General features: G+C 42.5%; 1 protein-coding gene across 1 annotated transcript in view; it reads right to left on the bottom strand.

Annotated features, from left to right (window-relative positions):
* The window catches only part of ahcy (adenosylhomocysteinase), a 37,035-nt gene extending 18,106 nt beyond the window's left edge, over nt 1–18,929 (bottom strand). Inside the window, exons 1-4 of the mRNA XM_056272918.1 lie at nt 18,810–18,929; nt 13,719–13,909; nt 12,924–12,999; nt 5,029–5,181 (exon numbers count right to left, since the gene is read on the bottom strand). Of these exons, the coding sequence (XP_056128893.1) occupies nt 5,029–5,181; nt 12,924–12,999; nt 13,719–13,909; nt 18,810–18,837 (448 nt within the window). The 5' untranslated portion in view covers nt 18,838–18,929. The remainder of the gene's footprint in view (nt 1–5,028; nt 5,182–12,923; nt 13,000–13,718; nt 13,910–18,809) is intronic.
* Between the last annotated feature and the right edge of the window lie 657 nt (nt 18,930–19,586).

The following is a 19,586-nucleotide window of genomic DNA, read 5'->3' as shown; positions in this document are numbered from 1 at the left end:
GCCAGTTATTCTCCATAAGGTCGAGGAGAGACTGGACATCTGCTTCATCTCTCTTGATCCTTGGACTCTGTAGATCTGGATGAGACCATTTGCACCTGCCTTGACCTGTCAGGTCTCTCAGCTGTCTGAGGTACATGCTTCTATACTCAGCTGTGAGATAATATTTGGTCACAGCTCCTGGCATCAAGCTGAATCCCTTTGTCCCTCCAGCTGTTTGGGTGTCTTTGTTCACCGTTTCTTCTATAGCCTGGTCAACAGGGATTCGGCCAAAGGGATTGGTGGAGCCCAGTTGGACTGAGAAGCCTCCTTCCATGAATTCTGTGTACACATCTGGGTGTGTGATGGGCAGCTCAGACATCTGGGCGTAGTAGTAGGGGAGGTAGCGTGCATAATTCATCCTGTCATAAGCAAAGCACCATGGGATCATTGCTCGAATGCTAGCCAAGTGTAGCATCCAGTCTCCCTCTCTGGATGCTCGGATGAGCCCCAACAAGATTTCAACCATGTCCAAATAGGACATCCAGAAGTTCGAGAGGCTGCCGTTTCCACCTGTAAGGAACTCACGGTAGACTTCAAATAGATCCATGATGCATGTACAAGAGCTGTTCTCGAGGACCTCCTTCAAAGCATGTTGTGAGACTTCTTTCCCAAGGCTGTCAATGGTCTTCAGTGTCTCATTCAGGTGAACCATGTCATTCCTGTGAGTTTCTTCCAACCAGGACAGGAAACCATTCAAGGTCAGTCGCATGAGAGCCTCATACAGGAGCTTGTGTAGTCGCACTGCCCTGTTGTACTTGCAGCCATCCATAACACCAGCAATTAAGCCTTTCTGCAATCATGCCAGACTCAATGCAGAGGTCTTTGAGTCCAGCATCTTGGAAACGCTTTCCTATTATTGCCAGCAGTGTGCAGATGGTGTGGAATACCCCAAGCCTAACGATGATATCATGGAACTTGTCATGGTGTTTCCATGTGATCTCGACAGCCTTCGCATACAGGGCTTGGTCAAAGACACAGACAATCTTCCTCAGGCCTAAGCACTGCATGATGCTCAGTGACTGGTTAAGCACCTCGTTGACAGTAGACATTTGTGTCGCTGGAGCATTGATGGTAGGCAGATAGCCTATATTGTCGGGGATGACCGTCATCTCTCCTCGAGTCAGGATGTTGAAGCCTGTCCAGCTGCTGACTGACTGTTCTTCTTGTTGTGACATGCGTGCTAGGACCCAAAGAAGGTTTTTCTCTCTGGCAAGCTTAGTATTGGCTGCAGTATCGGCATCTGACTTTTTGCTTTGTGGTGGCCCTACCCGTTGTCCAGCATTGTAAGTTGGTAACATTGGTGGGGGTCCATCAATGCTTCTCTTCTTTGTTTTGGGAACAGTGGGCATGGGTTGGACAGGAAGTGGGTTGACTGGCTTTGCTTGCACAGCAATCCCATTGACTCTGTGAGATGTTCCCTCACCACTGACAGTTTCTTCAAGACGGTCGATATTGTCCCAGGCTAAAGTTGTGAATATGCCAGGATGGATGTTAGCTGGAAGGGCAATGCCACTCCCTGATGATGAGAGTTTCTGGAGACACAGGGCAGTGTTGATCTCTTCCATCTGTGAATAGGACACACTGTGACCAAGTCGGTTGAGGATGTTTATCAACTCTACATTTCTTGTCAACGATTTGACACTGAATGGCAGAACAATGTGCTTGGAAGGCTTGGTATTTCCACATGTCACTGCATATACTATGTCATGGCCAAATGACTGCAGAAGGCACTGCACTCTCTGGGATGCATGATCAGGATCATTTGAGCCTGTGAGTAGAGAGTACAGGAAGATAATGAGCGACTCTGGAATGGTAGGACATTCTGCTTCTGGTTTGACTTCAGGCGGCCAGGTTTGAGGAACATCTTGACTTTTAATGTCTGCTCTCAATTTGATGGCTGCTTTGGCTATAACATCTTGTGCACTGACACTTTTCAGGGTCTGCAGCTCCCTTTTGAGAGACTGATTTTCTTTGGCAAGTTCCCTCATGGACAAGTTATCGGGATAGAGGAGGAATTTTCCTTTCTCATCAGGGAATATCTGCAAGGCTCCAGCAAACTCACTCTCCAGGTTTTGCCTTATGTGCTTCTTGGTTGATTCCTTGACTTGGGCAATGCCTTGGGAGTTCATTGAAGCTACCAGTCTAGAAGAGAGATCAGTCATTGTCATCACTTGAGGATTGCCAAAAAGCTCCATCCTGATGAAGAGGAACAGCTCATTGTATGCCTTATTCACAGCAGCTTCATACTGGGCTGCAGCATCATCATCTTCATTGCTGGCAACCTCTCCTTTGGAAACCTCTTCTTTGGTGTAAAGTCTATAGCATGACCTGTGGTAGTGCCCTTCAGCTGCTACAAGGTCTCTACTCACAATGGCAAGGATTCTGCTGTCCCTTTTCTTTGTGGCTGCACTCCTGATCTTTGCATCAGCTCGCAGTTCTCGACACTGCACCAGTACTTCTCTCGTATTCTGTCTCTTGGAATATTTGCTGTTTTTCTGACAAAATATGCACTCTGCATCATAAGTCCTATATGTACTTGGAGCATGTCGAGCTACTCTCTTAGATTGTTTCTCTTCAGCAGAGACACAACTTTTCTTTTCTTTTGCAAGGAGGCCATCAAGAATTTGCTTCATAGTGAAGATACTGCGACACTTTCTGTGGTAGTAGATTGCTGGAATCTGTCCCCCAGGAATGTCTTTTGCCAGTTTCAAAACTGGTGCATGATTTCGTATCTGAGCTGCCCTGAGCAGAGTTCTCCATGAGTCGACACTTTGTAGTGAAACCAGCTTATCTGTATCATCAGAACAGTGGATAATGCACTCCACCCGTGGGTGCTTTGGTATTGGGTAAAAACTTGCTTGTTCACCAGTGGCCATATTCAGTCAGTTTTCACCTGCCACATACAAACAAATACATGTAACTTAGGTGTATGAACACTACTAAAACAAAGTTTACTTTGCTTCACCAGCGTCATATTACCATTATTTATCTTACATAGCCACAAATAGATACATTACCTAGTTGCTATGCAACAGCTGTATTTTGTCCACATGAGGCCGCTAAAATCAACACAAGATGAAAGTTCCTCGTAGCCACTTTAACTAATCATATTAACATATACATTAAAAGAACATGCTAACATTATGGGAAATTAGCTTACAATCTTCTCCAGAGTGAGACAAGAAGATAGATACCAGTTTCCTCTATATGTGTTTAGTAGAAAGCTATCTGGCTGCACGTTAGCCTAGCTTAGCACAATGAATGGAAGTACACAGTACTGGTTATCCTTGGTTGTTGGCCAACTAAGAACTGTCCCAGAGTTTAAGCTAGGCTAATCAGTACCAGGGGTGTTGAAATGCTATATTTGTAAAAATCTGGGCAAATACACAATCGTGAGAGGCACAGAAACAGGTTTCCTGAAAGAAAAATGAAATAGCTGCTCATTTGGAAAGGTTATCATGTATTATTTTACTTCTGTTAGTGTACCAAATAAAATGGCACCAGTGAAGTTGTGTCACCTTGGGTGATATCGATATCTGGTCTGACCCATGGACTAACTGGCTTTGGTCGAGTTAGTTTCTTAGTAATAATGCCCTTCTAATTTAAGGTTCACAATCACCTCACACAATGAAATAGTATGGGTATATTATACATTTCCTGAATCTTTACAGTCCTGTGAGTATTCCAGTTTTTGTGTTTTGTGTCCCTGATATTCCTAGATGCCACAGGGCTAAAAGAAAGTATATAGTTTAGGCGAACATTGCAGAAAGATGTGTGTTATTGACGGGTTGAAGAGCTCAAGTGACCTCTATATTTGTGAGAAATATCCACAACAGGGCTTGAATGAAAGCTAAGAAGGTCCCCTTTAAAATGATACCAAAGACAATATTATAGAACATTGAAAAATGTCCTGACCATGAGGCTAAACCAGGATATGCACCAGCGTCTAAAATGCAATTTACTTTAGGGGGTGGTTAACTTCATGAGCTGATAACTGTGATACAGCTGCCACTCAGGAATGGTTATCATACCAAAATATCATCTACAGACATGGATCCTTTCAAAAATTATAAGCAAGTTTTGCCACCTTGAGTGTACCGAAATAGGAAATTTTGGGCTCTGGCCCATGGACTAATTTTCATTTAGATAATTCAGTGACACCAAGTGGCCACATGCACAGATCAGTACTGCATCATCCCATCTAATCTAATCATCAGCCGCTTCGCCGGGGTTGGGTCATGGTGGCAGCAAGCTAAGTAGGGCACTCTGGATGTCCCTCTCCCCAGCAACGCTCTCCAGCTCCTCCTGGGGGATCCAAAGGCATTCCCAGGCCCGACTGGACATGTAGTCCCTCCAGCAAGTTCTGGGTCTACCCCAGGGTCTCCTCCCAGTTGGACGTGCCTGGAAAACCTCCAAAGGAAGGCGGCCAGGAGGCATCCTAATCAGATGCCCGAACCACCTCAACTGGCTCCTTTTGATGCGAAGGAACAGCGGTCTACTCCGAGCTCCCTCTGGATGTCCAAGCTCCTCACCCTATCTCTAAGGCTGAGCCCAGACACCCTACAGAGGAAACTCATTTCAGCCACTTGTATCCGCGATCTCACCCTTTCAGTCACTACCCAAAGCTCACCGCCATAGGTGAGGGTTAGAACAAAGATTGACTGGCAAATTGAGAGCTTTCCCTTCGAGCTCAGCTCCTTCTTCACCAGAACGGTCCAGTACAACGTCCACATTACTGCTGATGCTGCACCAATCCGCCTGTCAATCTCCCGCTCCATCCTATCCTCTCGTGCACAAGACCCTGAGATAGTGGAACTCCTTCACTTCACTACTGCATCATTACAATCTAATAATAGAAGCTACTTGACTGTTGCTCTTTCAGTTTTGCGCATATCTGTACATCCATTTGCATATCTGAGAGATACTGTTCATGTTTTTGTCAGTATGTGTGGATATCTCTTTTATAGGTGAGAGAGGGCACCAACTAACCTGCAAGCAGTTTAGGGTTTTTCTGGTGGACCAGGTTGGTGAGGTCTCCTCCATCATCCAGGATCATGTTGAGGGGCTGACCATCTCTGAAGTACAGAGTCTGTTCAATACACCAGACGTACTCCTCGTCGGTCTCACCCTTCCATGCATAGACTGGAGAAACAGACAGGGCAGAGACATGGCTTATCAGGTGATGATTGAGGTTTATCATCTTTTTAATTTAATTTTGTTTGTTGTGAAGATAAAGAGAATCATTACACTGCTCAGCACTCCAGAACTAAAATTTGAATGTTTCATCTTTCCCCACATACACAAAAAAAGGTTAGTCTCACATGTTTAATAGCTGATTTACTCCTGATCTAGATGCAGTAATTAGAAAGGAAAGTAGGAAACCAGTGCTTGAATGAAAGAAAGAAAAAAAACGGAGAATGGACAATCTCATTTTTCAATACTGGATTTTAAGAAGCTGAACAATAAATGTCAGCATATCATTTTAATAATTTCCAACATGAATGCAAAATCTCAACAACAAAACACCCATCTCATAAAAAAAAAAAATCTCAAAATGCGTTAAGAACAGATAACTATTACAATTATGGATGGTGGCACCTACTCAGCTGTGCCTGAATGGCAGCTGTGTGTGTTTGAATCATTGGGACTTTGGATAGACACCGAGTGTAGGGGCTGGCTGACCAATGGCTAAAAAAGGAGCACTAGAAACTGATTTGATTAAACAAATGGAAGAACAGGCCTGCTTGAGATGTAAACACAGCAAACAAGCACATGATGTGAAACCGAGCCATTTTTACAGGAGAAACCTCAAGTTTTGACAAACTTTGTTAATCCCTCAAGGAAGAAAATTCCCTTTTGAGGAGCAGGCTACTGCAAGCCTTATGAAGGAGGCATAGTGTCTTACTCAATGACACTTTAACAGGTATGCAAGTGTGTGAATCAAATCTGGGCCCTCCATTTAAGGGAGAACACACTTAAACTCGGCCATCTGACCATTCAAAATGTAAATTATAAAGAGGTAAATCTTACAGGTACTTTTTTTTCCTGGTACTAAAGCTGCTGCAATATGGACCACTACATGAAATAATCCCATGTACTACTTTGAGCTTTAAAAGGCGCTTTTATTGTCTCATCATTTTTGCTACCTCACTTATTTTTACTACCTCATTTATTTATACTAAATGTTGTTCGTTCTTGTTTTTATCTTGTTTTTTAGTCATTTAACTTGTCTAGTGTTGCTGGTCTGAGAGTCACCAAATGAAATTTCATTGTGTGCGCACAATGACAATAAAGTATCTTATCTCATGCATTATTTATGTTATATTCTTTTTACTGATATTAAGCGGTATCTTCCTCCGCCCATGACACTCTAGTTTTCAGCCAGGGATAAAAAATTACTATATCCTGGGTAGGGATGCCCCCGAAACCCGGTTCTAAACGGGAACCGGTTCTAAATTAGTAAAAACCGGAGCATTTTTAAGATCCGACGTTTTCGGTTCTGCTATCAGTAGTCGGTAGGTACTCGAGAAATCATGGAGTGAGATTTATATTGTGGCAATTGTGTTTTTCGAGGAATTTAAACGTCGCGAACATAATCTTGTTTGCCGTTTTCTCCATCTCTCTGTCTCTCTCTCTTACTGCGCGAGGGGCGGGGCTGTGCTGTGCTCCACACACACGCACAAACAGCTCTGCTCAAGTGCTCATCATGGCGGAGAGAACTAAACATACAAAAGTTTGGGTATATTTTTCAAAAGTTGATGACAACAACGCTCGTTGCCACAAGTGCAACAAATCATTTGCCAGTAAGAGTGGCAATACAAGCAATCTGTCGAAACATCTTTTGTCGAAACATGGTATTAATCCGCGGAAATGCGGAGTTTTCGACTGCTTTGCTCGTAGTGTTCCATCCACGTCCCCTGCAGGTAAGCTGTATGAGCCATAGATACGGAGTTAGCTAGGCTAATAACGAATTATTACGACTAGGCCAATAAATAAAATATAATTGCTTAGCTAATTGTTTAGCTACAAACATATAAGCCATAGATACGGAGTTAGCTAGGCTAATAACGAATTATTACGAATAGGCCAATAAATAAAATATAATTGCTTAGCTAATTGTTTAGCTACAAATATATAAGCCATAGATACGGAGTTAGCTAGGCTAATAACGATTTATTACGAATAGACTAATAAATAAAATATAATTGCTTAGCTAATTGTTTAGCTGCAAATATTTGAAAGATTTCACAACTTTTTGTAGATTGTCAGGCTGAGGCTGCAGCCACCATGTCCCAGCCCACCCCTCCTCCCTCTACCACCACCGGTCCCAGCCAAGCCCAAAGTCCCTTCACGCTAGCAGCTAGTGGAAGGATGACGGAGGATAGGGTGAACGAGTGTCACAGGGCTGTGACCCAGTTTGTTGTCAAAGGCCTGCACCCCTTCTCTACAGTGGAGTCCAAGGGCTTTAGGTAACAACTAATCAGTCAGTGTATATTGAGTTTTTTTTAACACATAGTTGTCAAAAAGGGGAGCAGCTTTGTTATATGTTATTGAAGCAGCTATTCCCACCGCTCCACACAAATTTACAATAATTCAATCCTTTCTTTACTTTAGGGAGATGACCAATGCGCTCAACTGCAAATATACCCCTCCCTGCAGGAATGTCCTCAGTAACACACTGATTCCTGCCTGGTATAATGTTGAAAAGGCCAATGTTATCGCAGAGCTTAAAGATGTGCCAAAGTTAGCCATTACAACTGATGGGTGGACCAGCTTAACTCAGGACCACTACCTCACGGTTACAGCACATTACATAAGCCAAGGCAGTGTGAAACAAAAGGTGCTTAAAACCAGAGCTGTTTACCAGGCACAAACAGGAGATGTAGTGGCAGAGGAGATCACAGAAATTCTTGAAGAATTTAGCATAGAAGTTGGCAAGATTGTAGCAGTGACAGTCGACAATGCTGCTAATATGGATGTTGCCATAAGGAAACTTCATGTCCTGAAAATCGGATGCTTTGCTCACACACTGAACATAGCAGCGCACAAAATCTATCAGATCAGTGCCATTGACAGGTGGGCAGGAAGAATCAGGGCAGTGGTTGTCTGGATGAAGAGGTCATCCATGGCTAAAACAGTCCTGAAAGAAAAGCAGCAGCTCCTAGGTAAGAAGCCAGTTCAACCTATTAAAGCATTTTTAAAAAATTCCCAATCAAATTTTAATTAATTTAATTAAATATTCAAGTGTGCTGTGATGAAAATTTTGTTTGTTTCAGACCTTCCCCAACACACAATGATCCTTGATGTGAAAACAAGGTGGAATTCTCTCTTCCTTATGGTAGAAAGATTCATGGAGCAATACCCAGCAATCCAAGCTGCATCCATGGACCCACGACTCAGGAAACAAATGGAAAAGGACAAATTGGGCCGGTTGAAAGATGAGGATTTCCAGAAGGCTGAGGAGTTTGTACAACTCATGCGTGTCATGTACACATCCACCCCGTGCGTCTCCAGTGAACAAACTCCCACCTGTGGCCAAATCCTCCCGATCCTCAGGAAACTTGAAGACCATTTCACAATGCAGGAGGAAGACACACTGTTTGTGTCGAGCATTAAAGAGAAGGTTTGGGGGAATCTCTCTGGACGTTACCAGGAAGACACCATCTAGGCCTTCCTACTCGAGGCGACAGCGATGGACCCCAGGTTCAAAGGGAAGATGGAGAGTGATGCCACCTGGGACCGGTTGAGGGAGGCAGCTGTAGCAGAGGAGGAGGGCCACACAGAGGAGCAGGGCCACACAGAGGAGCAGGACCACACAGACACAGACCAGCAGCAACAGGAGTCAGAAGAAGAAGGAAAGGAGGAGACAGCCACTCCACTCTACAAACCAAGGAATGCCTTGGAGGAGCTGTTTGCTGATGAAGACATGGAGCCGCGGACCACCATGTGGCAGAACACCTTGTCCGTCAGCGAACGAGTTGATCATGAACTCCAGCTCTACAAAGGCCTGCCTTCCATCCCCATGTCAGAATCCCCTGCTTTGTGGTGGTGGGAAAAGAGAGGTACTCTGCCCTTGCTGACACAGCTTGCAACCACCTACCTCTGTGCCCAAGCCTCCTCCACCCCCAGTGAGAGGGTCTTCTCTACAGCTGGGGACACTATAAGTCAGGAGAGATCGCGACTCCTGCCAGAGAAGGCAGATATGTTGATTTTTCTGCAGAAGAACTGTTAGGATAATGTTCTAGGTTCTTGTTTGTTTGAACTTCCGTTAGCCTTTTGCTGTAAAAATTTCTTTTTAATATATTTTTTTCTTTATCTTTATCTACTTTTATTTTTTTCTTATTTGTTGTTGTTGAATGTTGGTTATAAAGTCTATAATTCAGACGCATTTAAAACATTGCTGCTGCTGTTGCTGCTGAATAAATAATATTTGTTTATATTTATATAAAGTTATATAATAGAATAATAAAGCAATGTCGATTCTGTTCTTAATTAAGTGTCTTTTTTTCTTGCATAATAATCAAAAAGAACCGATAAGAGTATCGACAAGGAACCGAACCGATAAGCAGTACCGATAAGAGTAGTAGTATCGATAAAATCCTAACGATACCTATCCCTAATCCTGGGCGTCTGGGTAGTGTGGCGGTCTATTTCGTTGCCTACCAATATGGGGATCGCCTGTTCGAATCCCCATGTTACCTCCGGCTTGGTCAGGCGTCCCTACAGACACAATTGGCCGTGTCTGCAGGTGAGAAGCATGCGCTACGTCTCCCTGGCGAAACTTCTCACTGTCAAGGGAAAAGAAGTGTCTGGCGACTCCACATGTATCGGAGGGGACATGTGGTAGTCCTAAGTAGATGGAACGCCCTGCCTGAGGACCTGAGAGAGGCCCCCACACTGGACACATTTAAAAACAGGTTTAAAAACTTACTTTTTAAAACAGCCTACAGCTAAGTTCATAGTGTGTGTGTGTGTGTGTTTTACATATTTTGCTATTTCTATATATTCTGCTCTGATTGTTGTTACTTTTAATTAATCAGTGTTTATGGCACTTTTATTTATTTTACTAACTCAGTTTTAAACTTGTCTGTACTTTCATAAAATTTGCTTGTACTCTTATTTATTTATTTTTGTGGGGGGGGGGGGGGTTATTGTTTTATTGTGTGAAGCACTTTGTGTTACATTTGTTTGTATGAAAAGTGCTATACAAATAAAATCTGATTGATTGATAGACTGCAGCCCTCCCCGGATAAGCAGAGGGGGTGGAGCAGCGATCGGGACGGCTCGGAAGAGTGGGGTAATTGGCCGAGTACAACTAGGGAGAAAAAGACGATTTTTTTTTCTTATATAACCCATCTATAAATTTGTCCATTATAGATAAAAAAAGGCTTTACACCAGGCCTTGGCCCAATTTCTGATCCTTCACAGCAAATAAAGTTGGGCAAGCACTAATTAACTAGAGGAGTAAATTGTGAGCAGATCTCCGCCAGGCGTACATACAGTGGTGCTTGAAGGTTTGTGAACCCTTGAGAATTTTCTATATTTCTGTATAAATTTGACTTAAAACATCATCAGATTTTCACACAAGTCTTAAAAGTAGATAACGAGAACCCAATTAAACAAACGAGAAAAACATATTATACTTGGTCATTTATTTATTGAGGAAAATGACCCAATATTACATATCTGTGAGTGGCAAAAGTATGTGAACCGCGAGGATCAGCAGTTGAAGGTGAAATTAGAGTCAGGTGTTTTCAATCAATGGGATGACAATCAGGTGTGAATGGATGCCCTGTTTTATTTAAAGAACGGGGATCTATCAAAGGCTGAGCTTCACAACACATGTTTGTGGAAGTGTATCGTGGCAAGAACAAAGGAAATTTCTGAGGACCTCAGAAAAAACATTGTTGAGCTAATCAGGCTGGAAAAGGTTACAAAACCATCTCTAAAGAGTTTGGACTCCACCAATCCACATTCAGATAGATTGTGTACAAATGGAGGAAATTCAAGACCATTGTTACCCTCCCCAGGAGTGGTCGACCATCAAAGATCACTCCAAGTGCAAGGCATGTAATAGTTGGCCAGGTCAATATTAATGTTCATGAATCCACCATCAGGAGAACACTGAACAACAATGGTGTGCATGGCAGGGTTGCAAGGAGAAAGCCACTGCTCTCCAGAAAGAACAATGTTGCCTGTCTGCAGTTTGCTAAAGATCACGTGGACAAGCCAGAAGGCTATTGGAAAAAAATTTGTGGATGGATGAGACCAAAATAGAACTTTTTGGTTTAAATGAGACGCGTTATGTTTGGAGAAAGGAAAACACTGCATTCCAGCATAAGAACCTTATCCCGTCTGTGAAATATGGTGGTGGTAGTATCATGGTTTGGGCCTGTTTTGCTGCATCTGGGCCAGGATGGCTTATCATCATTGATGGAACAATGAATTCTGAATTATACCAGCGAATTCTTAAGGAAAATGTCAGGACATCTGTCTGTGAACTGAATCTCAAGAGAACATGGGTCATGCAGCAAGACAACGACCCTAAGCACACAAGTCATTCTACCAAAGAATGGTTAAAGAAGAATAAAGTTAATGTTTTGGAATGGCGAAGTCAAAGTCCTGACCTTAATCCAATCGAAATATTGTGCAAGGGCCTGAAGCGAGCAGTTCATGTGAGGAAACCCACTAACATCCCAGAATTGAAGCTGTTCTGTACAGAGGAATGGTCTAAAATTCCTCCAAGCCAATGTGCAGCACTGATCAACAGTTACCAAAAACATTTAGTTGCAGTTATTGCTGCACGGGGGGGGTCACACCAGATACTGAAAGCAAAGGTTCACATACTTTTGCCACTCACAGATATGTAATATTGAATCATTTTCCTCAATAAATAAATGACCAAGCATAATATTTGTGTCTCATTTGTTTAATCGGGTTCTCTTTATCTACTTTTAAGACGTGTGAAAATCTGATGATGTTTTATGTCATATTTATAAAGGAATATAGACAATTCTAAAGGGTTCACAAATTGTCAAGCACCACTTATCTCTTCTTCTCCGCTGTTCCAACTTGACGACAAACCACCCCTTTTTTCGCCTACCTGGAGAAGGGAAATACACGCACACAGAGACAGAAAAATAAGTGTTTCCTGCCATTAAGACTTTTGCACAGCGCCCAAGTCAACAGAATGAAAAATATGGGAAAACATTTTTTTTTAATATGCAGCGTTCGAGCCAAAAAAACAAAAAACAAAAAAATAATCCACCTAATAAAAACATTTTGCCTGCCAGTCTGTGGATGCGCAGCCTCCTAGGTGGACCCTTGCACAAAAGCAACAAAGTCTGACATAAGGATCATAATTTCAAAGCCCTTATTAAAAAACTTCAAATATGTTTAACCGTCACAGTTTATGATATAAAATTAATCAAGGCTGCTCTGCTGATTGACTTTCATTCATAAAACAACAGTAATAAAGTATAGCTCAGCCACGGGAAATATTTTACTGTAGCGTATACGTGAGTCACGCATGCATACAGTTCACTTAGATCGGGCAGCAAAGGAGAACAGCATTGGTTGAGCAAGCTAGAGAGTGAATGAAGAGAGGGAGCAAGGATAGTGAGAACAAACGTTTTTCTAAGGTTTTGAATCACCGCAATCACGAGAAGTTCTTCATCATACAGTTATAACAGTGCACAAAAAATGTTTAGGCTGATGGGTCCGGCAGTGCCAGTTTAGCTGTGGAGAGATGGACACACACACACACACACACACACACACACACACACACACACACACACACACATGCGCGACCGAACGCATAATCCCCTCCAGTCTACCACCTGGCGGAGATAACATTTTACACACACTGTGTGATGTGTTACCTGGGACGCCAGCCTTTGCAATGGCAGCTGCAGCATGGTCCTGGGTGGAGAAGATGTTACAGCTAGACCATTGGACCTGGTGGACAGAGGGAAAGGTAGAGAGAAAAGACAAAAGGTTAAAGGACCAAGTTTATCCCACCCCCATTTACACACACACACACACACACAGAGTTCACTCTCATGCAGCTGAACTATAACAGGAAATAACCAGTCCTAGTCGGAGAGATAAAAGTCGGTAGAAGGATCTGATAACACCAATATGGCCTTGGGGGGGGGGGGGGGTAGAGATTAGGAGGGACAGGGGGGAGAAATGGAGAGCGCAGATCAAGGGAGAGAATTACAGCCCAGTAATCCCTTTTTCAAAAAGGGAAACTTGCTCTTCGTCAACAATGAAGGTTTGGGAGAAAAGGCTGGACTATGGGGGTGAATACCCACTCTAGGGGATGGATATTAAAAATGAATTAATTAGTTGATTGGAAACATGTTCTCGACTACAGGCTGTAATATGAAAGCGGTTGTATCAATGTGTAATTCATGTCTATACTGACAAGGTCCTTTAAGTGCAACATCACCTCTGTTTGTTTCAACAGAGCAATTAAGTCAGCAGGAGGGAATAGTTGCACTGGACAGATTTCATGGGCAACAGCAGGGCACCAGGGAAACTGGAAGCTCCCAGGTGTTAATGTATGGAATTGTGTTAGTATAAGGAAAGTTGGTGTCAATAAGGGCATATGTGGTTAGTCAACTTTACCTAGATAAATAAAAAATGAAAAGGAAAAAGAAGGAAAAGGTAACCTCAGCTCCAAGGGCAATGAGAGTCTCAATGAGCACAGCGGTCTGCAGGGTCATGTGGAGACAGCCGGCAATGCGAGCACCCTTCAGAGGCTTGGATTGCCCGTATAGCTCCCTCATCTTCATCAGACCGGGCATCTCATTCTCTGCAATGTCAATGGCTTTACGGCCCCATTCAGCCAGGCTGATGTCGGCTAGAACAAAAAGGAAAAGGGGGGGGATCATTATCAAAGCTGTGAACTCCCATTTCTCTCTGATTTCAATGACCTTCCATTCCAAGCCTGTCAATGGAATGATTGAGAGTGACAAAGTGATGGGTTCATTGTCGCAAGTCTTATGGCATCATGGTCTTTGAATGAAGGTTAGCCATCTACCAAATCAGCTGTTGTAGTAGACTAAACTAACCAGCAAATGCCACATATTTTACCTGCATGCTGCTGGCCCTTTCTCTGTCACCCTCATCTTGATGAAAGTTTTATTGGTTACCAATATATCCACAATAAATCTTACACTAACCACCAGCCTATTTTGCTGAGCCAACAAAGTGGTAACAGGCAATAAATCTTACTCCAACTTGTCAGATTTTCACCTCTACAGCCTTTACGCTAGAGCTGTATCACATTGTGATTTTTTTTCTGCGATATATATTGTGATATAAAGGGGGAGAAAAAAAAAGAATTTTCAACTGATGATTTGAATAGCTCCGTTTAGAGAGAATTGATCATTCTAGAATGATTGGGGTGATTTGTAGGGGAGTTGTTGGGAAATTGTGAAAAGTGGGCAGTGTCTTTTTATCCTGCATTGGAGCCAGGCAGACGACGCGGGACGGCCAACAATGGTCATGTGCAGACCGACTCTGACGTTATCTGAATCCGTACGCATAAATCATCCACCCGCCACCCACCTGAACCAATTTTCTCCGATTTAGAAACCCACACCCGATCACACATTGCCATTATTTCTCAGTGGGATATATTTATACGTGGTGATATGGCAACATATTACACCAGGTTTGAGGTATTTTTGTAGCCATCATATTCATACTGCGCTTCACAGCTGTTGCATATGACAACATACCCAATATTTGACACGTCATGGTTAAGTATTTCACTAAATTGCTCCCACGTGGAACCTTTCTGCCCTTTTCTTTTTTTTTTTTAATTCTCCTTTAATTTTCTCTCAGATATTCTTTGCCTCCATTGCTGCCTAAGACAAATGGACGCCACAATTGGCACAATGAGTCAACTCTGCTAATTCGTGCCCGACAAAAAAAAAAAAAAACAAAGCTTAAAATGTTTGTATTTTGCGAATGTGATTAACATTTTCCTCATTAATGGTGCATTATTTCACCCACCCGTTAACACATCCGCTATTAATGAGAACGTTAATTTTTATGACTCGGCCCACCCGAGCCACGGATTACCCGCGGATATAACTGTGAGCCGCACCTCACGAGCTGAGAAGCAGACGAACACGTTGTGTCATTTGTCCAAATGGAACGAAATCGGAGTAAATTACGTTATATCATACAGACTTGTCTTGTAGATTAGTCATGTAAAATGAAAACCGTGCGAGTTTTCCTTCTGTATCAAGCAATCAAAAAGTTGTATTTGTGTTCATTTGCCTTACTTCATGTCGCACTTCATTGCACATGCGCGTATTGCAATGACACTGCTTAAATGATATCGTGCAGCCCTACTTCACACAACTTTAACGTCAACTCTTGACTGAGTCCAAGCCAGGCAACAGTGACGTGTTAGTGCTGGGATATAAATCCAGTAACAGAACCACAGAGGTGATCTATTCAGAGGCTGTAGCTTGTTTGTCTCTACAGTTAGTTCATTCATTCACAGCCAGCTGTTGTCACAGCTGCACATATGTAATCATAGTCCACGTGGTAAAATCGTGTAATGATAGTCCACATGGTAAAATCATTGAACAGTTTCCCCAGAGATAAGTCAAATGATGATCATCAAAAGATAGTCATCATTATCAATAACAAGTGAAACAGAGAAGCTGCTAAAGAGGAGATGGTAAAGACAGATCTAAATTATTGTTGTGTAGATTCTAAGAGCAACAGCTGAAATCATCAACTCAAATGACAAAGGATTCAAATGAATGATTTTCTGTTAAAACATAGTCATGCTTCTTTTAACCTCTGGGGCTAGCATTCAATCTCATCTAAGTATCATCTCTTGAAGGCTGAAAACTCCTATTTTACAGATGTATCCCTAGTTATACTGTCAATAACAACTCAGAATGGTTGTATTTGCAAGACAATGTCGCTGTGTGGGATTTTCAGTTCGACAAGTGGACTATTTCTGGCGCCAATTGGTATCCATCTATAATCCATTTCTCCCTCAAAACTATAAATCTTGGCGATGTGAATAAGCGAGAACAAAAAGACGCCTTAGACAAGGCAGACAAGCTTTGCACCACCACAACCTTAATCTAACCACGGGGGTTAGGTGACCACATGGAAAGTTAGATTAAGTGCTTCCCCAGATGGATGAAGCAGGCTGTAATCCAATTGAATTCCAAAACAAAGACATTTTGAGTAGATAAAATGGCCATTCTTATGTCAATTCTGAAGTTCCTAAAAGGCAAATTTGATTAAAACTACCACTTTTGTACATTAACAAAAGTGGTAGTTTGTAATCATAAAACCTTTACTCCCTGCTTAGCTCAAATGGGTAGAGCATGGCACTACCACATTCCAAACTAGGGAACGATCCACAGTACAATCACAGTCTTCTATTGTTGGCCACTGATCAGCTCCACTGGAAAGGTTAGGGGACCCAGTCACATGCTGAAAGGCACCGCAGTGTTAATTGTTGAGAAAAATGAGAGACATGTCTCTGTGGTAAATATATTTTATGACAGAGCATCGTCTGTCTTGTACAAAGTTCATACATGAACCATATTTTCTTAATTTTTTTTTCTATCCAAAATCCATTCACCACCCTGAGACCATGGCTGGAACATGTTTGTCCAAAGGTCTTGTAATATTCAACCCCTCATTCTCTCTCACAGGCTGGACTCAACAGGCCTGCTTCAGCCACATCCTGTACAAACACAGCAGGCTGGCTGACTACACTGAATCAGTACTGGTTTGGACAAAAACCAGAAAGGAGGAGCTCAGGATACCAAATTCATCATGAGATCAAAACAGCTGCTTCGGGTGTCTGAAAACCATGTAAATGCATCACTACTAGACACTGGTAGAGTTGTATGAAAAGGGCTTGCACATAAGATTAGCGATTAAGTGAATCAAGCAACAAGGAGACTAAAAGCTCTCTGCAGACTGGTGGTGCTTAACAGATGGTCAGGTGTTTCCTTCTATGTAGCTCCATCTGTAGAACAACAGCACAAATATTGCCAGGGTTTGAAGTTCAATGGGTAGAGCGAGAAATTGACAGTACTGTGCTATCTTTTCTGCCTTTCAAAAAAAAAAACTCACAAGTACCTTAGTACCATCTTTTGACCTTTTTCCTATGAGCCCATTTTAAGTCAGAATGCAGACAGTACAGCCATGCTTTCCTGACTATTCAGTGTTCACCTCAACAAATGTCTATGCCCGGTGAGGAAAACATGGTACTGATTTACTGTTTGTAAGTGAGTGAGTAGCAGTTAGGGAATGCTTCAATACGGTCTGCAGCTATACTGAACTCCAACACTGATGACACAGTTAGCTAGGATTACATTGACTTTGCCCCTGGAGATATCGGTTAACATGCCAATAAGTAACACAATCTTTCCTTAGTTATGAAAACTATCTGCAATACTAGTTTGTATGAGGTTTTGCAAATGATGATACCACACAACAAAAAAAGTATGTGTAAAAAAAAAAAGTATGGGATATGTGAAATTGGATAAAATGTGAACTTATTGAGTCATTTTCAAATAGGTTGCCCTTGCCCATATGGCATTTTTTATTCATCACCTTGCGAAATAAACAAATCCAAACATCAGCGTGTGAAAACTTGATTGTCTGGAATGTTAGCGTGTCGACTTCTCTACTGGCTGAAAATACATTTCCTGTGTAATTCAATCAAATGACTGAAGTACCTACGGCAGTTCTGTTCGCTATCGAAATGTGGTTGTTTTTTTGTTGTATTTATTCGGTCTTAATCGCAGTTTCTGGGGCTTTTGTTGTATTGCTATAAATCAGCTGTTACATTACGTGGGACACTAACGCTTGATTGCTTAGCATCAACAAAGGTTAAGCTAAACGCATTTAGCTTGCAGTCAACGGCTTATTACACCATGTGCTGTTCAAACAGCAGCATCTACTGAATAGACGGGCTACAGAATAAATTATATTCTGTAATATGTTGCACCGTTTGCCTGCGCCTGTCAACTACGTAAAAACTGGGGCGTAGCGCAAAGCTTCACCGGAGTTGTAGTTTTCAAAAAAGGCTATACAGGCGGACAGCTAGGCCGTTCGCTCTCCAAAAAACTACAACAACCAACATTCTGACGTTACGACGCTCACATTCCCTGGCAATGTGGCCAAAGGGGTTCAACTAAAATAAAAATGTTGATTCATTTTCAAGTGACTGTAAAAATTGGTAATCTACGCGTACTCAACAGATTAAAAGTAAGATGTAAAGAAAACCTGCACACTCTATAAAACAAGCTTATGAATACCTTTTGCACTGTAATACTTGTGTGGGCAGCAAAAAGGCCACATGCTACTTCACCATGTGCTAGCCGGTGTTGTGTCGCTATACAGGCTACCTACCGAGACGTGCTTGCTACTTAGCGGTCCTGTGCACGGTGGTGGTGCGGTTAGTGTTAGACTCTGCTGTCGATTCGCGCTACGGTAGCATTTTCTGACACGGCAGCGCAAATCGTCTGAAGACCGGCAAGAACTAACTGTCTTACGAACCTGATGTTAACATGCAACTGACCGTTATCTATAAAACCGAGAGAACCCTCAAAGCGACAGGTGGAAGCCGGGTGGCTTGCGAACGGATCACATATCACACTGGTTCATTTTATCAGTTTGCAACCGAGGAAAACCATTAGCTTCCGTTAAATCAAATTTACCACCGAGCAATGCACATTAGAGCTAATACACTTCGTACTGACCGACTTTGAAGGGAAGTTTCTCAGACATGTTGATGTTCTTATGTTGTGATCCGGGTGGGACGTAAAAAAAAAGTCGGCGCCTGACTATGAACAGGGTGAGAGAGGGAGGAACAGAAACATGCCGAGTTGGTTTTATTTGGAAGCCGGTTTATTATAATAATTTATTCATAAATTGGCGGTACCAATCCGTCACTGACCGATTTCCATTGGCTGGCAGATAGCCTGCCCAGTGTCGAAGGGATCTGATTGGTTGAGAGAGATTAGAGGTGGGTCAGCCAATGACGGCCGAGAACAAGTGTGGGCGTGAGAGCGGCTACACGGCGTGCCTCTGTGTGTGTGCGCGTGTGCGTGTGTCTGTGTGCGTGTGTGTGCGTGTGTGTGTGTGTGAGTTTTGTAGTTCAAACAAGTAACCGACTGGCCTCTGTTAATGTTTCCCTGACAGCTACTGATTTATTGTGGAACAATACTACTATATGTTTTAAAGTGAATAGATTTTTTTTATTTTCCTAATCTGTTTGACCTTATTTTTCGGAAATAGTTACAATACGACAGCTTTTTGTATATTCACCTTGTGAAAGAAAACAATTTCTCAGCAATGATAAAGACATTTAACTTAGAAAGAGTAGTGAGATAAGCTTCCAGTTCTCTCCAGAACAAGTCAGACCAAACTAATTTGAGACAAAAATGCTGTTTGCCGTGGGGCGTGTGTGCACGTGTGTGTGTGTGTGAGTGCACGCGTGTACATCTGCATGAATGTGTATTGTTAACCATCGCAGT

Source organism: Lampris incognitus, chromosome 2 (assembly GCF_029633865.1).
Source record: "Lampris incognitus isolate fLamInc1 chromosome 2, fLamInc1.hap2, whole genome shotgun sequence".
Classification (NCBI taxonomy): Eukaryota; Metazoa; Chordata; class Actinopteri; order Lampriformes; family Lampridae; genus Lampris; species Lampris incognitus.
This window is presented reverse-complemented; position numbering and strand designations above follow the sequence as displayed.